Source organism: Gymnodraco acuticeps, unplaced genomic scaffold (assembly GCF_902827175.1).
Source record: "Gymnodraco acuticeps unplaced genomic scaffold, fGymAcu1.1, whole genome shotgun sequence".
Classification (NCBI taxonomy): Eukaryota; Metazoa; Chordata; class Actinopteri; order Perciformes; family Bathydraconidae; genus Gymnodraco; species Gymnodraco acuticeps.
Genome location: NW_022990940.1, coordinates 3,203,799 through 3,223,470, shown reverse-complemented (window position 1 = coordinate 3,223,470; position 19,672 = coordinate 3,203,799). Strand labels below are relative to the sequence as shown.

General features: G+C 40.0%; 1 protein-coding gene across 1 annotated transcript; it reads left to right on the top strand.

The window, feature by feature from the left end:
• The first annotated feature begins 224 nt into the window (after nt 1-224).
• klhl14 (kelch-like family member 14) lies at nt 225-16,847 on the top strand. Its single transcript, XM_034234594.1, is given in 10 exon segments — nt 225-686; nt 1,511-1,951; nt 1,954-2,410; nt 4,255-4,376; nt 8,414-8,503; nt 9,272-9,350; nt 9,720-9,910; nt 13,378-13,536; nt 14,651-14,808; nt 15,299-16,847. Coding segments are annotated over 9 exon segments (1,815 nt in total). The 5' UTR covers nt 225-686; nt 1,511-1,533; the 3' UTR covers nt 15,440-16,847.
• The last annotated feature ends 2,825 nt before the right edge of the window (nt 16,848-19,672 follow it).

Sequence of the window (19,672 nt, the reverse complement as noted above, 5' to 3'; positions counted from 1 at the left end):
TTCACAGCCAAAAAAAGGCTGGTCCCAGAAATTAGCAGTTTCAGCTCAGCAGCAAAGTCGTCGGGCTGTGAAGGCAGAGAGAAATTGACTAATTAGCAATGCGCACTAAAACTTGACGGTTCTCTCTATAACAGCGAGGGAAAGACTCGGTTTTTCTCCCCCTTTCTCTTTTCTTTCTTCCATAGATGTTTGAAATCGCAGTCATTTACGCTCGACAGTTTTTACAATAGCCTTGAGCCATAATTTTGCGAGTCTCTCCAGCATCCATACCCCTGCATGGTCTCTCTCCACCGGCCATGCACGACCGTTTCTCTCCCCAACCGTGGATTTCCTATTACTCTCGTTACGACTCACTGAGCCCCAGGCCCAAGGATAATGATGTGTTGTTTCTTGGTAGCATAATTTGTCACACGTATATTTCTTCTTCTTCTTCTCTTGCAGAAAGCACAGCTCCCTCTCTCACACTCACACACTTCTTGTTAATTCAGAAGAACAAATGATCAACGTCAACAAATAACCTGAAATAGTGACTTTATGAGTTGGAATCAATGGTTATTTTGAGACACCACCGACCATAGACTTTAAAGGAAAGGACATTTCTTTAAAAGGAGAACAAAGGAAATATCCAAGTGAGGAATATTGGGAACCTGAAGCTTACTTTCTTTTTTGTCAAGAGCTGAAGTCAGGTAAGTTTGGCTCCTTCTCAGGCGAGCTGCTCACATCATTTAGTTGTGACAGGCGCTTTTAGTGAATCTGGCTACAACGTTACAGCACGCTTGTGTTAAGTTTACACACATTACGCATGTAGAAATGTCTTTTTGTACTGTCTAGAAAACAACCGATATGTATATTACGTTTAACTTAGCCGAAAACTGTATTTCAGTGAATATTTTTTCGCTACTCACGTCCGCTTTACTCATGTAGGCTAAACGCGAAACGCACCCGTAGTGTTGCTGACGGTTCGGAGACAAACTAATTGCTTTTCTATGACTCCTTCAAAATCTGTGCGATGTGTAATGTCCTCATTGTGGGGTTGTGCAGCAAGATAGGAGAAGGGATAAGTGTTAGCTGAATGCTGCATGTTATCCGTCCACCGTGTCTCTTTTTCCTTATCCTACAACTTCAGCCGCGTTGCCGAGGGGGAAGCGCCGCAGCATCTCCGTATCTTCGGTTTGTTTTGACAGCGCCCTTCAGACACCAGCCCCGTTTTTAAATCATCTTGAGTTAAGAATGAAAAAGAGTGGGACGCTGTGGGAACTACTGCGTTTTTGTTTGTTGCTTTACGACCAGAGCTCAAAGTTGAAAGCCGTATTGATGTAGATTCTCGCCGGCTGGCATGGCATGATATATCTTCCCCGCTGGATGCACGGGAGATCTTTGCTATAACTTACTCGGGAAACGGCTTTCTGTTGTAATAGCTGACTGATATCATCTATAGGCTGCTGTGTGTTGTGCTAAAAAAAATACATGACCTGAGGTAAATGGCTTGCATGGTTTATTTGTTGCCTAGGTGGCGTTCACAGTCAGGAAGTCATGTCCAGATCGGGTGATAGAACATCCACCTTTGATCCAACACACAGTGACACCCTGCTGCACGGGCTCAACCTCTTATGGAGAAAACAGCTTTTCTGTGATGTGACTCTCACGGCCCAGGGACAGCAGTTTCACTGCCACAAAGCTGTGCTGGCATCCTGCTCCCAGTATTTCAGATCCCTCTTCTCTTCCCACAATATCATCAACAATGAGGGGAGCAAAGGGGACCAGGGCAGCAGTGGGACCCCTTCATCCTCTCCTGACGACAAGAGGGTGACCCCCAGTGCCAGGCCCATCAATAACCTGGTACTTCAGGGCTGCTCCTCCATTGGACTACGATTAGTGCTGGAGTACTTGTACACTGCCAACGTGACTCTTTCCCTGGACACGGTGGAAGAGGTGCTGTCAGTCAGCAAGATCCTCATATCCCCCAGATTACCAAGCTTAGTGTGCAGTTCCTCAACGACCAGATCTCTGTGCAGAACTACAAGCAGATCTGCAAGATTGCCGCACTCCATGGACTGGATGAGACCAAGAAATTGGCCAACAAGTACCTGGTGGAGGATGTTCTGCTGCTGAACTTTGAGGAGATGTGCGCCATGCTAGATGCTCTGCCACCCCCTGTGGAGTCAGAGCTGGCTCTTTTCCAGATGTCAGTCCTCTGGCTGGAGCATGACCGGGAGACTCGCATGCACTATGCGCCGGACCTTATGAAGAGGCTGCGCTTCGCCCTCATACCTGCTCCAGAGCTGGTGGAGAGGGTGCAGTCTGTTGACTTTATGAGGACTGACCCTGTGTGCCAAAAACTTCTCCTGGATGCCATGAACTACCACCTGATGCCCTTCAGACAGCACTGCAGGCAGACCACGTCAAGCAGGTGAGGATGACAAAGATACAAAAGAAAACGCAGACACAAACACAAAGCAATGAGCTCTTTGAAAGTAGATGGAAGGTGATGAAATGCCTCCCACTTGTTAAATGTGAACACAGTGCCGTCTGGTCTACAGCCTGAAGTCTGGACCATGTAGGTGGTCAGTCTGAGATGTGAGGTCTGAGGCCAGAGTGATGATGAATGTGTGGCTATTCCTGTAAAAGACTGCTGGTTGATTGACTCTATACTACACTGTATGCATATCCACAAGGTTACCTTATGATGCAGTGAAGAAAAAACAGCTCTTTATTTCCTCACACATCTGTGTAATTGCTTTCTAATCAGTGTAGACAAGATGCTGCAAACTAGATAAAGGTTATGCATTTGAAGTGTAGCAACTCTCATGAATACGATTTGAAATGCTATAATTTAATTGTTACCAGGATTACATGGTAATTATGTTGGAATCATGGAAGACTAACACAGCTATCAAGGATACATTAAACAAAAATGAAAAATGCAGTCCGAGGGAATTCATTATATTAGAGTATGTAGTATTTGAGGATTGATCAAATCAGGGACACTCTGCAATTCGCCTTATTCTCAGGTTGGATAAACATTTCTCGCTCACATTATTGTCCATGTTTCTCCTGATCAGCACTTTAAGGAGCTGTAAGTAGGCAGGTGGTGTCAGTAAGATGATTGATTGATGGTGCTGTTGTCAGGTTTTGTTTACAGAACTGTACAGCCAAAGCTAAAAAAGTAGTGAGGCCAATTTCTTCTTTACTGCATACCTATACATATTAAGAGAGCAAATAATTAGCAAAAAAAAAATGAGCACAACGAAAATAATGTTGCACAAAGAATGTCAAAATACAATAATTTCACATGTATCTATTTATACTTTACCCCAATAACATATCTTTTCCCACATATGGACCTGAATGAGCAAAGAATCAGCAATCCTCATAATTAGTTTCACATGCCACTGTTTCTCTCCTCTCAATTAATCACCATTATCTATGTCCAGGGGCTCATTTGCATATGAATAACCCCAAAACACTTCCGAGTCGGCCAGTAGCAGAGAGAATGTACCGAGACGACGGTTATTTTCCAAAGCATAAAAAAGTTAAATATGAAAAAGGTGAACCTGACTGAATATAAAGGCCAGTTGCTCTTAATCTTTTTACTGCATATTGTGATTAATTGGTAGCTTTGTGTTCATATCCATTAGGAGCCAGATAACGGTCATTAATGTACAGTAAAGTGTGCTGCTTTTGCGTTATGTATCATATACAAATAGCAGGGAATATCTCACCACTGGTTCAATGATGTCACATGAATCACTGCAGCCAATGAAATGGAGACATTGTATAGGCAGGTTTATGTACTCAATTGTGCTTGTAGCCTCCAGCATGGCACCCTGCAGGATCGTCCTCGCTTCACAGCTAATTGAAACGATATCTTTAGAGTACAATAACCATTCAATAACACATCAAAATGATAAGTACGCTGTTGAGCAATTTTTTGTTAATTATAATAACATGGCCTGATGTGTAGCTTCAAGTCCAGTGTTTCAACCCAGACAAGGAACAGGTATTAACAGAATGCATACATTTATATTTTAATTAATTTGTTGATGATTTCATTCTTACATGGAGCATATTCAGAGGGATAGATTAAAACACGCTGGGCAACTGCTGCTAATACTATCAATCTTATTATGTAAATTAAGAAATTAAAGGTTTCCAGGTTCAGCTTGAGCTTATTTTGGCCTTCTGGTGGTTTGATCTCAAGGCTTGATACCTGTTTTGTTCTGTTTCCTAACACCCACACTCTTGACTTTACAGAATCCGTTCCAATAAGAGGATGCTGTTACTGGTGGGTGGTTTGCCTCCTGGACCTGATCGTCTCCCCAGCAATTTGGTCCAGTTCTATGACGACGAAAAAAAGACATGGAAGATCCTCACAAGTGAGTAGCAAAAGGCTCTGCTGCCTTCTTTCTTTCTTTTTCACCCGAGGCATCTTGTGTTAGTGGCTTTTATGATGAGAAAAAGTTGTTCCTATGGATGACTTTAACACAGGTTAATTTCCATGGAAAATGAGGGGAAGGAGTTCCCTAAATCCTTTAGGTAATAATGTATCCCTATCACTTTTAATATACGTTTTTAATCAGAGCGTGACTTCACTGTAGAGAGCTTCATGCTCGGTTTCCCTTGTTTTTTGTGAAATATGGTGGCAGGATGCATGATGAGATTTACTTGAATCTAATAATCTAATGTAGCAGAAAGAGAGAGAGAACAATATTGAATGACATCTTTCTTCCAAATCTTAACAATACACTCAAATCGATCAATACGTGAGATTAAATTACCCTATGCTTAAACGCAGCCTGTTGACCTGAAATCACTATTTATATAGGTTTAAATAAGGTGAGTTAAAATCCAAAAGTAAATATATAACGTTTATTAAGATAAGATAGAGCTTTATTGTCTCCCTTAGGAGAAATTTGTCTTGGGCATCGAGATAATACACATAATTCATTAATTATAAAAGACATAAAGACATCTCCTATAACCTTTAGAAATGAATACCAGGGGTACAGTTCGAGATATTGATTTCATGATATCATATTGAATGCAAGTTCTCATAATATCACCAAAGAATGTATTCTATTTAAAAAAAAAATACCATCTCTAGAGAACGTATGTGACGACTTCCTGCAACACTCACGTCTGTAGAGTGTACTACTGTATGCACTTTATTCTCCCTGTCTTCCCTGACCTTTTATGGCTCATCACTATATTGTTGTCATATTGCAAAGGTCAAACACGAGCTAATGGGAAACCATATTTGTCCTTTGCATCATCATTGCCAGATATATTGAGTTTTTGTCCTTTTGTTTTGGTTGTAGCCATATCTAATCGTGTCTCTTCATTCGTACACATTAGCCATAGGTCTGTTTTCTGTCAGCTCGGTGCTGTGCGGTTTATATCTTCACATTATGGCACGCATTTTCAATGAATCTGGTTTATTGCTTCTGTCTTGTCTTGAATTCAGAGAACAATTCTGACTATGGTTTCTTCCTCTGCTCTTATTATAGAGAATTCTGGCAGTAATATGCTATTTTAATCTATATTTGGCCACATCTGTCTGGGTGCATGTTTGCTAAAAGGAGCCGTGCATACACAAAAACAGCCTGCAGCTCTCTGGTGTTTATATTGTCATTTTCTCATTTAACTCACACTCCTGGGTATAGACTGCACCAAGCAAAAGGTCAGTAGGGATTTCCATCACTCTAAACTAAAAAGTTAACACTCAAATGGTCCGTGGCCAAGTGGAAGGACAAAACTGCAAAATCATCCCCTTAACACATCAGTGAGCATCTTATGTAGCCTCCACACAATGGATGTGGAATAGAAGATTATTAACATTCAATCATAACTTTTCAATGAGGCGAAACCTGAGAGGGACAGCCCTTGATTAAGACATTCATCAACACAATTTAGGGAAGAATCTGATCCCTCTCTAGTGTGTGTCATATATATATCTCCTGCTCGCTGATTCCAGTGTAAAGTTTGCCATCTAGTGTACCCACAGCAGCGTGGACGCACACAAGACAAAGGCAGGCGCAGGCTCAGACACAATGCTGGACTATTCTCTTCTTCTTTTAAAACCAACCTGATATTAAAACCCCCCCACTTGCAAATGGACCTCATCTACGCAGCATGGGCTAGAACAAAGGAATTGAGCTCAGTGGGATGCAATTGTAATGGTGTTAAAGGCACGTCAGAGCTGGAGCAGCAGTGGTGCATTAGCTGTGGAGTCACTCAACCAACCCCGACTGTGCCTCTATGCAGAGGTTTCTGACTCCCTCTAGTGAGCCCTGCAGCTCACTGTAGAATGGAGTGATGGCATCCATCTCACAGAGGACGTGCTCATCCTGTCCTCCTATGGCTGTTCACACCTGGGGGGGGGATGTAAGGGCAGAGGGGACCTATAATTAGATTATTTCATACTTTTTCTCAGGTGATCAGTACAATAATACACATTGTAGGAGGAAAAATAACAGATGTTCTATTTTTTTCAATGTACAAGACTTGAGTAGAGGTCTAAATTATGATGTCCTATCCCGCTGTGTGTGTGTGTGTGTGTATATGTGTTGTGTGTGTGTGTGTGTGTGTGTGTGTGTGTGTCACCTGTAGAGGCAAATATTCCCGCAGCACGCCTCATACTGCAGCCTGTGACATACTGTAAAGCAATAATCTTCTTTTCACACGGGTACACGATGATTTTTAGTACGAGTACAAGTCGCTAGACATCAAATAAAAAGCCGCCCATCCGTGTCCTATATACTGCTGACTGAATGATAATGTAAATAGCATGTAAGGGAATTTGGCAGTCATATGGCACTCGTCTTTGAGGTGCACTGGAGGCAGGCAACCTAATCCCCTCGTTTCAAGATAAAGCTGTGTTTAGTGTATGTAGTATTAGTTCCTATCTGAGACCCCCCCGCCCATAGAGGACCGGCACATGTCAGCCAGCCAGAGTGAGATTGCAGGGAGAGGCCAATTGGAAAGAAATGAGATTCAAGGCTGTCTAATTTTGCAGCAACTGTGATCCATCAGGCGGTGGGGAGGTGACAGTGGAAATGACTGATGGAGACAGACAGGTGGGCTTTAACATTTCACTGATTTGTGCTCAAAAAGCACCGGGCCTGAGATTTATTGAGTGAACACGATCATGTTCATTATGACTGTCACCTAAGACCATTTCTCTACATCTCAATGGGGTCACTTCAGTAAAAAGAAGATGGAGGAGAGAAGGGGAGTACAAAACATACACAAGGGAAAATCCTCAGAGAGGGGTCCTGTTGCAGCTGTGGGCTTGTAGCCGTTTATGCTAACTTATATAAGTGTGATACATTCAACATCATATTTGGTAGACATACTCAATATATAACGAGACAAATAGCTGCTGTGGGATATTTAATGTAAGATGAAGAAAAAGGGAAAACTATTGCACTGTGATATTCAGTCCTAGTACAGTACGTGTAGTATTTACTGGAGGGTGACAACAGACGTTTATTGGCCTTCAGATATTAAGGTAGATAGGAAGTAGGTAGGTAGATGGTAGGTGAGTAAGTAGGTAGATATTATCGGAAAAAACAGTAGACTGTTTGCCCTGCCTCGTACTTTCATTAGTTCCAGTTTAATAGTCAACTGGCTTGATTCCCCACAAGAAATTACTTCCTGTAGATGAATGGAAGCGAAAAGCAATGAGAAGGGGAAATACATCCTATAACATCGACTCAAACTGAGGATTGTGAAATAGACTGGGCTGTGTCCCTTGGACTGTTGTCTTCACCATAATGTTGACCTGTCAAACAATGGGGCAACCAGCACAAATAAATAAATATAGTGTCTGCATAAGTCACACATTTTTTATATTTATATTTTATAGTTTTATGATAGATAATCTAATCATAAGAACTAATTGTATTGTGTACAGACCTACAGTATATTGGGGCCTAGTTTATTTGATGGCAGGTGAAGGTTAATTAAGAACTTCTTTGAAACCACACATTAAACAGTGGCCTAATACAATTATGGGGGATAAGAGTTGTATTTTTTTGTTGGCTGAGACCTTTTTTTTATAAGCATGCCATCTCTCTTTAACCACCATTTGTTGTGTTTGAAAGGCAACCCTGTAATAGTCCAATAGTATAAAGCTGTGGAATTCAAAGGTTGAATTTGAAGTACTTGTTTAATTTAAATTAAGAATTGATTTATCGCGTATGTTTATCAGACTTTATTTCAGCACCAGTGCTCCGATAAGTGTGGCCTTAACAGCCTGGTTTACATGCTGCTTTTCATTTTGGGGAATTATTCTTACTTGACGATGCAATGTCATCTTTATTTATGAACATTTATGAGAGATCATATAAATACTGCCTTGTATTCACATGTTCTAATGATTTATACCTTTTGATTTCGGTGTCTCCTCTAGTAATGCCTTACAACAGCGCCCATCACTGCGTGGTGGAGGTGGAGAACTTCATCCTGCTGCTGGGCGGAGAGGACCAGTGGAACCCCAACGGTACGATCACACCACGGACTGAACGTCATGCTTTCCAGTGATTTCACTCAGGACATTTGTCAGTGTTTACTTCATTAAGGCTCTGAGCCAGAGTTCATGCAAGTTCAATCTCATCAGAGTTGATGTAACGTTTCCACACTCATCCTAGCCAGTTCAGCTCTGAGTGGACAAACAACACTCCACTCAACACTTGTCAATAATTGGCATCGAAAAATTACTGTTATTAAGAGACACATATATTTGCAATGTGTAAGTGTTAAAAGTACTTTTTGTGAAGGGGTGGTACAGTAACACATTACCATATTTAAAAAGAAAAGACTGTAAATGATCAACAAATCTGATACTGTCCTTTTGTTTTTGGTATCAAAACAACCACACTGCACACATTCAATTTATTTGTGTTTATGTATCTCTGTTTATTAAGCTCTGCGAGGGAAAACCAACACAATATCAACACACATCATCACAAATAATTAAAGATGTTTTAAAAAACATTTCACTTACAAAAATTACAGGACTTCAGTCATCACTTGTTGGCAGTGAAAAGCAGCACCTGCTAACACTGAAAATGACTGTGTGTGGGTGGTGACTTTCAGATAGTGTTTATATTAGATGGGAGACTTGCTATGTCACACTTGTGCATTTCATTGGTGCTGTGTAAAACAAAGAATTTGGGGAAAAAGTCAACCAATTAGAACTGAGCTCACCCCAATAAGTCATTTTGTAATAATCAGTGTCACTGATCTTGATTTCTGTCTGTCTTTACAGGAAAGCACAGCACTCACTTTGTCAGCCGCTATGATCCCAGATTCAACAGTTGGATACAGTTACCTCCGATGCAGGAGAGGTAAGTTTGGTTGAATACAGAAATGTTATTTATAGTATAGTTGCTATAATCAGGTACAGTAAATGTGATGATGTATTATTTGACTTCACACGTTAAGACATTTTTAGATTTCCACAAAACCATTATACATTTTTTCTATTTCTCATATAGAATTTATAAAGTCATACTACCTGAAATATCTTTTGAAAAAGTCAGTACAGTCATAATTCTTGGATAAAGATAAGTCCTCATAGCCGGTAAGCATGCTACTAGCCCAGTCTCGATAAGTGTAATATGTAAGATGATTTTGACTCCATGATAAAACTGTGGACAGTAAAACTTGTTGTTGCTGGTGTAATGATGATGTCTGGTTGACACTTTCTTCCTCAGGAGAGCCAGTTTCTTTGCCTGCCGCATGGAGAAACACCTGTACGTGGTTGGTGGTAGGAACGAGAGCGGCTACCTCTCCAGCGTTGAGTCCTACAACCTGGAGACCAACGAGTGGACCTACCTGTCGCCTCTGCCGCAGCCGCTGGCCGCCCATGCAGGGGCCGTGCACAACGGCAAGATCTACATATCAGGTCAGGAGAGACACTCTTATTATCCCGTCTTCTTTTGACAAGAAAAAATCCTCTACCTCTGCAAATAATCTATTAGCCCTCTGCTCTTTATAATAAGCAGATTGGCACAACAGGCCACATGATTCATTTTTGAGCTAATCAAAGAGGCTTTTTAAACATAATTAATTACACTCAGGGGCGGATCTACGGGGGGGCAAGGGGGGGCAGCTGCCCCCCCCCACTGTAGAGCCTTGCCCCCCCAGCTGCCCCCCTAACTTTTGTTTCCCTAAAACTGTACTAAAACAAACCTACACTATTTCCACAAGCTTCTCAAGCAACAAAACAAGCATTACATTAGTTAAAATTGAATCATTTTAAATATAATTTTAGGCCCGTTAAAAACGCAGCTACGGCCCTGCATTAAACTGCGGAGCGGCGTTCACACAGACCGCGGCTCACACCGCTGCAGAGAGGGAGTGAGCTGTCCCAGCACCTATGGATCAGCTTCCCCTGGGAGCATTTCCGTTTCCACTAGTTTTGTTTTTACTAAGGACGAGAGCTTGAAACTAAATATTAATAAAACGCTGCCGTTTGAATCGATAGCGTTTAACAGACGGGCGCTGTTTGGGGCGTTACGTTACAAAATACTACGCAGACAGCGTTAGCTGGGAGATCGATCACTTTGCTAAACTACGCGGTAGCCTACTATTAAATCCACGTAAACTACACATCACAGCCATGAGGCCAGATCAATGAAACCAGGATACATCCTTTACCGTAAAAACTGGATCCAAACACAGCTGCCTGTGTGCGCTTGATCAATGCTTTCTGATGTTATATTTATGATATGCTACATATTAGCTAGGCTACATGGCCCTAACGTGTAAAGTTATACAAGCATTTGTACCAGTGCTTTTCACAAGTAGACTCTTGCAGGCCAGAGTATAGGAGTGATTCAACAACAACAAAAAGACATATGAGAACAGAAAGAGGAAAAGGAAAAGAGAGATGAAGAGAGCAGGAGGAAGAGGAGGAGATGAAGAGACCAGGAGGGTCAGAGCAGGAGGAAGAGGAGGAGATGAAGACATTTGTGAAGAAGAAGAAATGTATGTGAGGAATAAAGATGAAATATCAGAAAGAGGGACAGAGGCAGGGATCAGGAGGCAGATGAAACTCCAGCTGGACCACATGGTATGTTCTTATTCTCCTTACATATTCCATTACAGCAGCACAATCTAGCAGCTCTTAGTATTGACAAATATTGATTGAAATGTGTTGCTGCACAGGTCACCTTTAGCTCTCTGAAGAGATGGGTGATGTCATTTGTGTACTTAATTATAATTAAGTACTTACAGTATGCCTAATTCTGAGTATTCTCTGAATCAGGTACCTTTTGGGTCTTTATATCTTTGAAAAATGAAACCAAAATGTTTGGTCATAACATCTGGTATTGGACTACTTACATTTTCCCACCTCAGGCACAAAATATAAATAATTACTAGGAATTTCCTTGAAAAAATGTAACAGGGTTGAAGTTTTTGACAAAAAGTAGGCATGAGACCTTGTTTAGCTAAGATATGGCACCACATGGAAGTCAAGGACATTACAAAATTGTAATATTTTGCAAAACTATTGTTTATTTTTGTAATAAACAATTATTTACTATTATTAATTCATACAACATAGTTGAAATGTTGAGCTTGTCAATCTTAATCTGAAAATACAAAAACTGAAATATAGGTAAGAGAAGAAACTGACACTTTTGTGATGTAATTCCCTCAATGCAGATCACACATGGACTGATCCATTATTTTAATAGGAGGGTAAATGGTATGGCGTGACGGGGTTGAAACAAACTGAGGGACAATATTGCAATTTCATAGATAATTCAAGTATTTTTTCAGAATTGATTTTTGATCAGTTAAAGTTGACAAGCATATGATTATATTAGCAGCAACATTTTGGGATAATTGGCCATTTTGATTTGTTTAATATTAAATTAATATGTAATAATGCTTAGTGAGGACATGCAAATATGTCTGTCTAAGACAACCAATTTTTTTTTAAACAAAATATATATTTAATTTTACATTGTAATGCAAAACAACCTGTTCCATTAATTCATTGCTTTAAAATACATTTTGTAGTTTCCTTTCATTTAAAATGGTTGAGGTACAGTAAGCTTGGGGGACTCAAAGGGCACCCGATTGTTTGTCTGAACACCTTGTTTCTCTTGTGCATTAAGAACACTTGTGTTAGGGCATGAATTAACAATAAATAGGTTATATACAGTATAAAATACCACGTACTGTCCGCCCTCCTATGCCACCCTGGCATGACCTCTTGCCTCCCCTTTGCCCCCCCATGTAAAATGTTCTAGAACCGCCACTGATTACACTTGCATACAGTTTATCCGTGGGTCTTTCAGATGAATTCACTGTACAAGAAGGAGTCCAGATTTGCAGAACAGTGGAGTAAAAGTATCAATTTGCATTAAAGGGGAATACTCAAGTAAAGTAAAAATACCTAATTTACAGTACTTGAGTATATGTAGTTTAACTTTTTAGTAATACAAGTTAGACAACAATTCATTTACAGTTGAGATGTAAATACGGTACTTTTACACTATTACATTTGTTTAAAATATATAGTTCTAAGATTAGGATTATTCTCTTTATAAAATATAATGCATTGTCGTTGATCAAATTACCCAAGATTATATTAAGTAGCTAAATAAACCTTCACCATGACCCTGTGCAACATAAATGTGCTACTTACACAGTAATGCATTAGCATTTTAAATTAACTTAATATATGATAATCTAACATTAAGAGGTGTAATTCTGCTCCATAATGAGCAGTAAATTATGCTTTTTGATTCATAATCAGGCAAAGAACTTGAATGTTGAAGGTGCCATGAAATGCAGCAACACAAATGTTTTAAAACCAGCTCGATATACATTCAATACAACACGTATACTTCGTCTGGGATATATTATGTTTAAGTGACATTTAAATCCATCAAGTACTCATCACACCAACGCACATTGTCATAAACCAAAATCCTCCTCTTCCAAACGCTGACTATCACTGAATCATCGGAGCATTTTATGACTATTGTTCTGTATTCTGCACCAAGCCAGTTATTACAATATGAAACTAAAAGAAGGGAACAAAAGCACCAACCTTGAGCGTTTGAATAGCGCCGGTTGGTGAAGGCGCCATTAGCTGTGACGCACTACCATCTATTACCAACAAAAAACAGAAAACAACAATAACTAACTAGCATCATCTCGGTAAGCACATGTGCCTGTATACCATTTTTCAATATATTTCAATCAATGAATCGTTATGATCAGATTATCTTTGATGAGCAAGCGTGTGTCAGGTTAACCTACAGAGTGTTTCACATAGGCCGCTAACTGTCTTCCCTCAGTATAAACTTGAACACAGTAATAAATAGATATTTGTATGTTTATCTGTTGCAGGAGGAGTGCACAATGGAGAGTATGTGTCCTGGCTCTACTGTTATGACCCTATAATGGACGTGTGGGCGAGGAAACAGGATATGAACACAAAGCGTGCCATTCATGCCCTGGCAGTAATGAATGACCGCCTATATGCTATTGGTGGAAACCATTTGAAAGGTAAGCACTCGAGCGTTTCAGGAAATTAACAAAAAAAGAGGACAAGATTTTCCAATGTATTTTATTTTTAAAAAGTGAAAGAGATGCTGCTATTATGAGCAGGCGGCTGACCTTTTAATACACTTCAGCATTCAAGGTACAAAATGAATACACCTAACAAACAACTGAATTCAAGTTACAGTTTGTATTGTGCATTTGTAATTTATCAGCAAAATTGAATGCTGAATGTGAATTATGCACAGCTCGGTCTTGTATCTTGCTTTCTTTCTAAGCTTTTATATCTAATTTGGGTAAAATGGGTATTTACAGGGTGTACAGAATGCAAGATTGTATTTGCTATACACCACTACAGCTTCAAATTAAGCTCAATAAATCCTTGCATTAGGAAGCCTAAACTCTGTCACAAAAATAATTTTCTTCTGTTTTCTCACGCCTTTGATTAGTTACTAAATGTATATGGCTGTTTGTTTCTGTCTTATTTTTATGGGGTGGGTGGTCTTTGCCTCCGTTGCTCACTTCAAAAGTTGAGAAAAGTTCAACTTTTCAAGCTTCGACGGAAGCGTCAGCCAATCAAATCATATGCCAGTACAAGCGCTAGCCAATCAAACCGCGTGCTTGTGTGTCCGGGGCGGGAGATTAATGTGATTGGTTGTTGGTCGCGCGCCAGACATGCCCACCGGCAAGCTTCAACGCACGCTACCGTGTGGACGCACCGTTACTATACAGTGACGGGGCCTGTTAGCAGCATACGATGATGAGCATGATGCATTCAATTCAAAGAAGGTAAAGTCAGGAAAGAAAGCATGCTTAGTTTATGAAGAGTTTAAATCTCAGCTAATATACTCAATTGGGACTGTGTGGGTGTGGTTTGATCAGAGAGTGGAGCACAGAGAAAAAACAGCACACACAGAAATAACCAAACGAGTTTAAACATGGCCAGAAATGTTTATGAAGTAACTCAAAGTGAGAGGCTGATTGCAAATATGTGTTTTTATGGCCTTTAAAGTCAAACAAGCAGTTTAATTACAGTAACCTGGAACTACAATATTGCCTGCATGTAATACGCTTGAGTGCTCTCATCATTTTAAGATATTTTCCGTTCCCTCTCAAACAGGTTTCTCCCATCTAGATGTAATGTTGGTGGAGTGTTACGACCCGAAAGCCGACCAGTGGAACATCCTGCAGACGCCCATCCTGGAGGGTCGCAGCGGCCCGGGCTGTGCTGTTCTGGATGAGAGCATCTTCCTCATGGGGGGCTACAGCTGGAGCATGGTACTTTATTACACATCAGATTACATTATTTAAGTTTAAAGGATAACACTGGCAAAAGTCTACAGTTTAGGTTCTATCAAATTGTCACAAAACTTTGAGACCATATCTGTGGCACAGGTCAGGAATAAATACTTTAGTTTTACTCAAACAGGAAAAAAAAGTTGATTTGTTGGGGACTATTTTCAGCTGCAGATTAAATCAAATGTTGCATCTGGTGCCCTAATATTACCAGGATATGGATTGTTTATGTGAAACTGATACATATTAAAATACAATGTGTTTGTTTACTGTATGTTAATAAAGCAACATCTCACAAGAGTGAACATAAGAGCCATTTCTAGATTTGGCTACACAGGCATTGCTCTAAAAACAATAGAAAATCTCCAGACTTCTTCTTTACAGTTGCCCCCGTTTTATTGGACTACATGTATTTCTAAAAATATATAAAATTATTTTATATAATATATTAATTTGTGTCTTTATTTCTCAGGGGGCGTATAAGTCTTCCACCATCTGCTACAGCCCAGAGAAAGCAACGTGGACAGAGTTGGAGGGAGAGGTGGCCGAGCCCCTAGCGGGCCCCGCCTGCTCCACCATCATTCTGCCCGCCTGCCTTCCCTTCAACAAATGACAATTAATCAAACCGAGGGGGGGCGGGGGTGACGAGCGTGAATGGGTGAAGGACCATCAATAAGAACAACAGTCGTCAACAATTTTGTGACAAAATGTCCGGTCAGACGATGGGGGTGTGTATAAATTATTTTTTTACAGGTTTGACCAGAGCACTTTCGTTATTACCTACTGAAGGTTTGAGAAAAAAAAAGAAAAGAAGAATTGTGTAACTCATGTATTTAAACTCATCTGTGTTCTGAGAAATGGTCAGTTTCATACTTGATTTGAGTTAAACTGATAGTAAGTGTTTTTGGCTTCTCTTCTATAGCACGCATAGTGTTAAACTGAATTATAGCTTTCAAATCCATTGTATCTTGTATTCAGTAGAGGCATATGTCCATCAAAATGCAGTGTTGTTTCATGGACTGGGGAGAAAGGGTGAACAGTCTCAAATCCCCATGGGGTTAAGTTAAACTAGGGCTGGGTGAGTTACCAAAACCATGAAGATCAAAGTGTATAAATATTCTTCTTCACTCATGTTAAACATCACTTTTCTCTGGCTGTATTGTGCACTTATCATTATGAAACTGTTTGGATTGTCTTTATCTTGAATGGGGAAATGTCCAGAAACCTTTCTGCAGTCATTATTTAACTGACATGGTATGCATAGAAAAACAATTTAACTCTACCTGATCCAAACATAACCAGGACAATGTAAAAAAACACATTTACACAACGATCTTTATGAGGATGTGTCCTTTCACCCAGCCCTAATTTTTGACTAATTATGTTGATAATTTACACCAAAACTGAAGTTGTGTTTCTGTATATCTTGACAGAAAAAACATCTTGCCAAATGTTTGTGGCATATATTTCTCATGCTGCAAGCAAAACAATTCAAGGGTTACCATTGACTCCTAATATTCATATGACGAACTAATGTCCATGTTAAATATAAAATGGCGGTACAATCAAATTTTAAATTGCTAACCAATGTATTAATGGTTGGTATGTTTGGGTAAACAGATGAGAAGGACATTGTTCATCTTTCCAAGTTATTGCTAACAGGCCTGTTTATGAGGCCATAGCATTTACCTTGATGGGATTCTAATCTTTAATGTATGAAAAACAAACAAGCATACAATGGTCCTTAATGCACTAATAGTGAACTTTTGATTCAGCAAGCAAAGTTCACTTCAATGTAAATCTATTAATGTGCTGTGTTTGAAAAAAAAGTGATAAAATGAATCTAAGTCCAGTCTAATCTACGTTATTAGGTTCAAAAAGTTGTCAGTACCTGTTGACTTCTGTAAAGATTTGTTGATTTCATTCTTGTACATAATCGCTTGCAGTGAAACATTTTTGTGCACTCAACATTGGATTTATTCTCAAATCCTGTTATGTCCTTTGCATTTTAGAATATGAAAAATAAATTGACTCTTGATGATTAAAATACATTTTGCAGTTCTGTGATGTTTTGACCAGGTTTTCTTGAGATAATTTGGCATCTTTCAAATGGAAGTTTTCCTGGCAGCGTGCCGGCGGGCGTGTCTGCAGCTCGACCAACTACCAATCACATGAATCTCCCACCCCGGACACACAAGCACGCGGTTTGATTGGCTTGAGCTTGTACTGGCATATGATTTGATTTGCTGACGCTTCTGTCGAAGCTTGAAAAGTTGAACTTTTCTCAACTTTTTAAGCGAGCAACGGAGGCAAAGCGCCGCGACGGAACCACAATGCAGTTCGGCAAAGCGTGACGTCACCCCATTCAAAGTGAATGGGAAGCTGCGTTGAAGCTGCAACGCACGCCGCCGTGCTTCGACGGAAGCGTCAGCCAATCAAATCATATGCCAGTACAAGCTCTAGCCAATCAAACCACGTGCTTGTGTGTCCGGGGCGGGAGATTCATGTGATTGGTTGTTGGTCGAGCTTCAGACACGCCCGCCGGCAAGCTTCAACGCACGCTGCCGTGTGGACGCTGCGTTATAGTTAATACACTTTGCTATAACAAACTTTAGGATTTCTCTACCATACATTTTTGTATTTTTCTTGGAACATAAAAAAAGTATTCTTTGGTTGAACTGTTCACCACTCAAGTGAGAATTGCTTCAATTTAAGGGAGTTATGAACCAAAAGCCTGAGAGCCACTGAACACAGAAGAAACTTCAACATCTGTGAAATAACTAAACTTCACACTTTGACAGAATGAAGCTAAAACAAAAGCAAATGCCAAGTGATCACAACTCATAAGGATGTTTAAAATAATTGAATAGGATTCTTTACATTTTTTCTAAAGCTCACTTTTAACAGTGCAGGCCTGCAGATTAATTCACATCAGAGAGATTTATTTAGCCAGCAGTTCATCTTTGCATTTCCTAATACCTAATAAAGACTCATCTCCATACTCTCAATTTACAAAAGGTTAGATAATTAATAATGTGAGTTTAGGATTAAAAGAAAACACAACATCACACCCTACAGGAATCTTTCAAATGTGAACCAGCAAACAAAATAAGGGGAACCTGATGTTTACCCTCAGGGCGGCCTCTCAAGCCAGACCAGATTTGCCAACCATTTACTACCAACTGTCTCACCATCGAACAGCATGATGGCCCTCCCACACACACACTCTCTATCTCTCTCACACACACACACACACACACACACACACACACACACACACACACACACACACACACACACACACACACACACACACACACACACACACACACACACACACACACACACACACACACACACACACACACACACACACACACACACACACACACACCACACACACACACACACACACACACACACACACACACACACACACACACACACACACACACACACACACACACACACACACACACACACACACACACACACACACACACACACACACACACACACACACACACCTCTGATGGTTTATTTCTAACATCTTTTTTCCCCCGTTCTTTCAATGGCAGCCATTTCTCTGCTTGGCGTCTCCACGTCTTGCATCCACTTGGTCGCGTGCCTCGGGGATAAAATGGCAATTATTTCATCACAGAGATGATTCAACTAGATTACATAAACCCATTTATAATTCACACAATATTGCATCGGTACATTGGAAAATAGTCAGTGTTTTTTGTATCACGAAACCCTCAGAGACATATCTGACAACAACTTCTGAGATACCGTTTATAGAGATATTTTAATAGATTAAATTGGGGACTCTGGATATTTAAAGAATATTATAACCTTGATTAAGACAACTATTTGGAAAGCTGTCCCAGGGCAACAAATGAATAGAGAAACAGTTAGCACTTGAAGTCTTCATTTACCCTTCAGTGGTGGTGGTAGCAGATGGTTTCTGCAGCGCTCTCATTCCCAAAGCTAACACCTCTTCCTCAGTTTAGGGAATAACAGAATTGGTTAAAATGAACACGACTGACCTTTTAATTAAGAACCATTATAACACTGTTTTAATCAAGGAATAATATTCTCTGTCCTATTTGCATAATATAGCACACACACCTTTTGTGTCTGAGAAGAGCATAAAACGTGTTTTCTACTGAAACCCTTACCTTTCTTGAGCCTTTTTAAATTGCATATATATATATATATATATATATATATATATATATATATTGTATGCATGTTTGTTGATGTTATCTGTTTACATTACTTTCCCAACAGTCAGGGAAGTTAGCCATTGATAAAGTTCAAAAGCACACATGATGAAACATTGTGTTTAATCTAACTGTACTATACATGTTCACACATTTTATGCGTGTTCAATTGTATGTTGTTTACTCTTTTAGCCTATATAATGGTGCAACATCCATCTGGGTGACAGTTTCTGCAGATTTTATATCTTTTATACCACAATTTACTTTTTCTTCTCTGAGACACACTTGATTGCTATGATTTATATTTGGTTGAAGTGCTGAAGTGCAAGACACCACAGCATTTCAGAAAACACTACAGCGTTTCAGAAAACACCACAGCATTTCAGAAAACGCTACAGCATTTCAGAAAACGCCACAGCATTTCAGAAAACAACAGCATTTCCGAAAACAACAGCATTTCCGAAAACACCACAGCATTTCACATTGGACGGAAAGGGTATTCCGTTAGGGAGAACACTTCTTGTACCCCAAGTGAAGGAGTTCAAGTATCTCGGGGTCTTGTTCTCGAGTGAGGGAACAATGGAGCGTGAGATGGGCCGGAGAATCGGAGCAGCGGGAGC